Source organism: Poecilia formosa, unplaced genomic scaffold (genome assembly GCF_000485575.1).
Source record: "Poecilia formosa unplaced genomic scaffold, Poecilia_formosa-5.1.2 Scaffold230, whole genome shotgun sequence".
In the NCBI taxonomy this organism is placed as follows: Eukaryota; Metazoa; Chordata; class Actinopteri; order Cyprinodontiformes; family Poeciliidae; genus Poecilia; species Poecilia formosa.
In genome coordinates, this window is record NW_006800169.1 from 953,473 (window position 1) to 960,972 (window position 7,500).

General features: G+C 38.4%; 1 protein-coding gene across 3 annotated transcripts in view; it reads right to left on the reverse strand.

Annotated features, from left to right (window-relative positions):
* LOC103149546 (uncharacterized) overlaps nt 1-7,500 on the reverse strand; it is a 46,216-nt gene that overhangs the window by 9,473 nt on the left and 29,243 nt on the right. For all 3 annotated transcript variants that reach the window (XR_001664315.1, XM_016680040.1, XM_007568761.2), the window contains one exon: nt 5,225-5,292. Coding sequence is in view for 2 of the 3 variants with exons in the window: in XM_016680040.1 (XP_016535526.1) it covers nt 5,225-5,292 (68 nt within the window). In the remaining variant the exon portion in view is untranslated. The remainder of the gene's footprint in view (nt 1-5,224; nt 5,293-7,500) is intronic.

Genomic DNA, 7,500 nt, shown 5'->3' on the forward strand with positions numbered 1-7,500 from the left:
GAGAAGGGCCGATTCCAGACCTTGGGGACCTGCAGAAGCAGTGGACTGAGTCTGGAGTAGAAACATCCAGAGCCACCGTGCACAGGCGTGTGCAGGAAATGGGCTACAGGTGCCTCATTCCCCAGGTCAAGCCACTTTTGAACCAGAAACAGCGGCAGAAGTGCCTGACCTGAACTACAGAGAAGCAGCACTGGACTGTTGCTCAGTGGTCCAAAGTACTTCTTTCGGATGAAAGCAAACTTTGCATGTCATTCGGAAATCAAGGTGCCAGAGTCTGGAGGAAGACTGGGGAGAAGGAAATGCCAAAATGCCAGAAGTCCAGTGTCAAGTAACCACAGTCAGTGATGGTCTGGGCTGCCATGTCTGCTGCTGGTGTTGGTCCACTGTGTTTTATCAAGGGCAGGGTCAATGCAGCAGCTATTAGGAGATTTTGGAGCACTTCATGCTTCCATCTGCTGAAAAGCTTTATGGAGATGAAGATTTCATTTTTCAGCATGACCTGCTCACAGTGCCAAAACCACTGGTATTACTGACCATGGTGTTACTGTGCTCAATTGGCCTGCCAACTCTCCTGATTTGAACCCCATAGAGAATCTGTGGGATATTGTGAAGAGAAAGTTGAGAGATGCAAGACCCAACACTCTGAATGAGCTTAAGGCCGCTATCAGAGCATCCTGGGCTCCATAACACCTCAGCAGTGCCACAGGCTGATTGCCTCCATGCCACGCCGCATTGAAGCAGTCATTTCTGCAAAAGGATTCCTGACCAAGTATTGAGAGCATAACTGAACATAATTATTTGAAGGTTGACTTTTTTTGGTATTAAAACACTTTTCTTTTATTGGTTGGATGAAATATGCTAATTTTTTGAGATAGGAATTTTGGGTTTTCATGAGCTGTATGCCAAAATCATCAGTATTAAAACAATAAAAGACCTGGAATATTTCAGTTGGCGTGGAATAAATCTAAAATATCTGACAGTTTAATTTTTATCATTACATTATGGAAAATAATGAACTTTATCACAATATGCTAATGTTTTGAGAAGGACCTGTACACAGGCTGACTCTGTTCAGTCATTAGCAGGCATCAGGAAACTTCTGAAGCGACATACCCTAACCCTAACTCACAGAAAAGTGGGCTGAATACTTTTGTATGCCGCATTTTTCAAACTTTTATTTGTAAAACTATGTTTTGAATCATGTATAATTTTCTTTGTGCTACGCAATTGTATACCACTTTGTGTTGGAATTTAACATTAAATTCCAATGAAATACATTCATGTTTGTGGTTGCAATGTCACAAACAAGGGCTGTGAAAANCCTTGAATGGAAGGTTTACAGTTGTTCCAGACTCTTACCATTTCTGGATGATGGATTGAACAGTGAGATGATAAAAGCTTGAAAAATCATTTTATAGCATCCATGTGCAGTGCTGCTTTAAACTGCTTTCTCACAGCTGTCTGCTGTGTTCCTTGGACTTCCTGTTTGCTCTCCAATATTCTCTGAACTTCTCAGGCGTCACAGAGCAGCTGGATTTCTACTCAGATTATACAGGTCCTTCTCAAAACATTAGCATATTGTGATAAAGTTAATTATTTTCCATAATGTAATGATAAAAATTAAACTGTCATATATTTTAGATTCATTGCACACCAACTGAAATATTCCAGGTCTTTTATTGTTTTAATACTGATGATTTTGACATACAGTTCATGAAAACCCCAAATTCCTGTCTCAAAAAATTAGCATATCATGAAAAGGTTCTCTGAACGAGCAATAAACCTCATCATCTGAATCAACGAAGTAACTAAACAACTGTAAAAGATTCCTGAGGCTTTTAAAAACTCCCAGCCTGGTTCATTACTCAAAACCGCAATCATGGGTAAGACTGCCGACCTGACTGCTGTCCAGAAGGCCATCATTGACACCCTCAAACAAGAGGGTGAGACACAGAAAGAAATTTCTGAACGAATAGGCTGTTCCCAGAGTGCTGCATCAAGGCACCTCAGTGGAAAGGAAAACGTGTGGCAGAAAATGCTGCACAACGAGAAGAGGTGACCGGACCCTGAGGAAGATTGTGGAGAAGGGCCGAATCCAGACCTTGGGGGACCTGCAGAAGCTGTGGACTGAGTCTGGAGTAGAAACATCCAGAGCCACCGTGCACAGGTGTGTGCAGGAAATGGGCTACAGGTGCCGCATTCCCCAGGTCAAGCCACTTTTGAACCAGAAACAGTGGCAGAAGTGCCTGACCTGGGCTACAGAGAAGCAGCACTGGACTGTTGCTCAGTGGTCCAAAGTACTTTTTTCAGATGAAAGCAAACTTTGCATGTCATTTGGAAATCAAGGCACCAGAGTCTGGATTAAGACTGGGGAGAAGGAAATGCCAAAATGCCAGAAGTCCAGTGTCAAGTACCCACAGTCAGTGATGGTCTGGGCTGCCATGTCAGCTGCTGGTGTTGGTCCACTGTGTTTTATCGAGGGAAAGGTCAATGCAGCAGCTATCAGGAGATTTTGGAGCACTTCATGCTTCCATCTGCTGAAAAGCTTTATGGAGATGAAGATTTCATTTTTCAGCACAACTTGGCACCTGCTCACAGTGCCAAAACCACTGGTTTACTGACCATGGTGTTACTGTACTCAATTGGCCTGCCAACTCTCCTGACCTGAACCCCATAGAGAATCTGTGGGATATTGTGAAGAGAAAGTTGAGAGATGCAAGACCCAAAACTCTGAATGAGCTTAAGGTCGCTATCGGAGCATCCTGGGCCTCCATAACACCTCAGCAGTGCCACAGGCTGATTGCCTCCATGTCACGCTGCATTGAAGCAGTCATTTCTGCAAAAGGATTCCTGACCAAGTATCGAGAGCATAACTGAACATAATTATTTGAAGGTTAACTTTTTTGTTATTAAAACACTTTGAGATAGGACTTTTGGGTTTTCATGAGCTGTATGCCAAAATCATCAGTATTAAAACAATAAAAGACCTGGAATATTTCAGTTGGTGTGCAATGAATCTAAAATATATGACAGTTTAATTTTTATTATTACATTATGGAAAATAATGAACTTTATCACAATATGCTAATTTTTTGAGAAGGACCTGTACACAGGCTGACTCTGTTCAGTCATTAGCAGGCATCAGGAAACTTCTGAAGCGACATGCCCCAACCCTAACCTAACTCACAGAAAAGGGGGCTGAATACTTTTGTACGCCGCACTTTTCAAACTTTTATTTGTAAAACTATGTTTTGAATCATGTATAATTTTCTTTGTGCTGCGTAATTGTATACCACTTTGTGTTGGAATTTAACATTAAATTCCAATGAAATACATTCATGTTTGTGGTTGCAATGTCACAAACAAGGGCTGTGAAAACCTTTGCAAGCCACTGTAGGTAAACTTATGATGACGAGTATTAGGGCCATGCTAATAAAAAATAAAACACTGAAGAAGTAAAATTAAGAGAAGTCATAATGTTACGAAATAAAGTCATATGAAAATAATATTTTGAGAATAAAATTGTATTATTATGACTTTATTCTTGTAATTTTATGGCTTTATTCTCATAATTTNCATTTCTGCAAAAGGATTCCTGACCAAGTATTGAGAGCATAACTGAACATAATTATTTGAAGGTTGACTTTTTTTGGTATTAAAACACTTTTCTTTTATTGGTTGGATGAAATATGCTAATTTTTTGAGATAGGAATTTTGGGTTTTCATGAGCTGTATGCCAAAATCATCAGTATTAAAACAATAAAAGACCTGGAATATTTCAGTTGGCGTGGAATAAATCTAAAATATCTGACAGTTTAATTTTTATCATTACATTATGGAAAATAATGAACTTTATCACAATATGCTAATGTTTTGAGAAGGACCTGTACACAGGCTGACTCTGTTCAGTCATTAGCAGGCATCAGGAAACTTCTGAAGCGACATACCCTAACCCTAACTCACAGAAAAGTGGGCTGAATACTTTTGTATGCCGCATTTTTCAAACTTTTATTTGTAAAACTATGTTTTGAATCATGTATAATTTTCTTTGTGCTACGCAATTGTATACCACTTTGTGTTGGAATTTAACATTAAATTCCAATGAAATACATTCATGTTTGTGGTTGCAATGTCACAAACAAGGGCTGTGAAAACCTTTGCAAGCCACTGTAGGTAAACTTATGATGACGAGTATTAGGGCCATGCTAATAAAAAATAAAACACTGAAGAAGTAAAATTAAGAGAAGTCATAATGTTACGAAATAAAGTCATATGAAAATAATATTTTGAGAATAAAATTGTATTATTATGACTTTATTCTTGTAATTTTATGGCTTTATTCTCATAATTTAATGTTTTAAATTTTCTTACCGTGGCTCTAATACTCTACTGTAACTTCCTCATAATTATGAAAACTTCAACAAATAATTTAACATAAATTCTGAAAAAAAAGGGGGTAAAAAAGCAAGGTGAAAAGTTTGCCCTTGACAGAATTCCTTAAAAACTCTTGATATATATTCACAAGTTCTATTTGAACTTTCTCCCTCTCACATATAAAACCCTTATTAATCAAACTCCACCATACAACAGAGATCTGATTGGTCCAGATGTTCCCATCAGAGCACTTCATTCTAAGTTTGCAGGTTTATGCTGCTTCCTAGAGCTTCGAAAACTAGAATGGGAGACAGAGCCTTTAGTTATCAGTTCTACTTTTAAGTCTAGGCTTACTTTTAACTTTATGTTTTCCATTTTTTTATTCCTTCTAGAGATTACATCTTATTTTTCTATAACAGAAATTATTCCTCAGTGCTCGTGGTTCTGCTCTCTCTCCTCAAGCCTCCAGATGGTGGAGGCAGATGGTCGTTCACACTGAGCCAAGTTCTGGTTCTGGTTCTGGTTCTGCTGGAGGTTTCTTCCTTTCGAACGGGAGTTTTTCCTCTCCACTGTCGCTACATACATGCTCAGTATGATAGAAAACTTAACTAATTTTAACCATAAACTGAACTTGTTGTATTGTTTGTTTGTTTGTTAGCATGTATGTGTCAATGGTCCGAATTTATGTTTTTGTAAAGTGCCTTGTCATAACGTGTTGTGAATCAGCACTGTACAAATAAACTGAACTGAACGTTTTTTCGCTGACTTTGTTATTCTTACATCAGTGGAAGAGTGAGGAAACTGGACTGAGCGCAAAATGAAGACAAAGGAGAGGATGTTCCTGACAAACCTTGGCCTTTGCTGACATGACAGAAGAAATGTGTCTATCCTTCCTCCAAACCCTCCATCTGGTCCCACCTGGAGAAACAGAGGAAGAAAGGCAGAGAGGAATTTCAGAACAAGAACAAGGCCTCACCTCGTCAGCTTTATTTATACCAAAAAGACAAACATAAACCCAAGGCGCAACATGCAGGTAGTGTGAAGCGTATATATTCACAATTGTCCAGATACTGTAACCAAGAAAAAAAACGCCCTGCGGGCCCCCGAACAAGTCAGCATGTCACATAAATCACGTCCTCAGAGCAATGAGGACAGTGTTTTTGTTGCTGCTTTTAGAAAAAGAGATGTGTTTTCTGCCAACAGCTGCGGCTAGTGTCGGCTTGTCGGCTCATACATCCATGGAAATGGACCCAGTCGAGCAACAAAAGGCAGCATCTGTGATAGCCTTGTCAAAGACATTCTTGGGGCTATTTCTGTGACAGAGGTACAAGCAGGGGAAACTAGGCATAGCCGGGACCCTCCGTGGAGGTCCTGGACAAAAACCGCAGAGAGGCACTGCAGCTGATAAGGAATCTAACTGATGCAGATGTTTATATATAGTACGTGCGCCGCTGAAGATACTGTTGTCAGCTGAGCAACTGTGACATGAGGTCATTCGCCTCGGCTTTTGTAAAAACCAAACGTCATTGAAATGATAACCTGTAAAAAAAAAAAAGAAAAGAAAAGAAAAAAAGAAAAAAAAAGAGGATTATCTTCTAAATGTTTCAAACTTGGTCTGTGTAAGTAATTGAAACTCATGATTTATTTTGAGAGACAGCCACCTGTCTCTCAAAACAGGAGAGACAGGTGACATCAGAGGTTTGTGGACTTTCTTTGGATCTTGATCCTAAGATCTGGATACTTGGAGATTTTGAGTCTCTGAAATTATTTCCTTGCAAAAGATACTTTGTTTTGGTGGCGTCGTCTGCGGCAAAAAAACTGGAAACCTACAAAATCTCCAAACCAGAAATGTTAGAACAACGGACTAACATGCTCCGTTCAGTCCAGAGGGCATTAACAGAGTTTGACTGGACATGGACTCCATTCTAATGTGATCAGACCAGAGGGACTGATTTGTCTTTGCTGAATTGTTTAAATTTTAATGTTATTTTTTTCTCATATTTCTAGCCTTGTAGATATTTGTGTGAAATGTAAAGATACATTAAATTTTTACTGCATGTATTGCTGAGTAGAGAGAATGTGTGGGGTGGGTGAGGTTTACTTTTGTAGCTTGTTTCTCAACCAGAAATAGTATGCACTGTTGTACACTACTCATAACTTTTAATGCGTTGTGTATTCTCAAAAAATAATATATCCATACAAAAAATACATGAGACATGGCAGGATATAAGAAAAAAGTAATAAAATAAAAAATTTGAGCAAACAGAAGCTAAACTGTGACAGAAATAAGGAAATCTTTGGCATTTAAAGGAAGGCTTAAGTAAACAGTAATGATTTCAGTCTTCATTCAAAAGGGAGGAAAGTTTCTGATCATAACAGATTATATATACTAGAGCATGTGAAAAAATATGCAGCATTCTATTAATAATTGGGATCTGGTATTTGCAAACAAACAAACAGATTTGTATTTGGGCAAAAAATATCTGATCGGTGCATGTCAAGTAGAACATGAACCAGAAACAACTTTAAATTTTTCATTTATTTGGTAGGACTATGAATAGGTTGGAGCTATGATGCAGTGTAGAAACTTTCTGGAAGTGTTTTCTATAAGAATGCAGCATACTGTATAGCCTAGGGCTGCGACTAAAAGTTGTTTTAGAAATCAATTATTCTATTGATTAATTTGAGTTAAAAAAATGGGCACAATTTGCAGATTTTTCATTTAAACCGTTCTTTAATACAATATTAGAAACGCATAAGAAAATGCAAATAAACAATTCAATCTGTTTTTTAAATAGTAAAATAAAAATGTTATTGCCTAAAATGCAACAGCAGCATTCCCTTAGTGAGCACTTGATCATTTGTAGCAAAGGATTCACCTGCAGCTAAAAACATTTTTCTCTAATGGAGATTTTCATGGTCATCATAGATAACAGCCTGGACAGCTCAGGCCTTTCTGCTGGACTTGACATCAGGACAGTGAAGGGCTGGTCTGGTGATTCACTTTTGGAAAAGCCAATTAATAAATGAATAGCAAAAGATGCACAACAGGAGATTTTTTTTTTCCCCAAAATTTGAACCAGATGAAGCTGAAACTATGACACTGGAGGAGTTTTGGGCCAAACA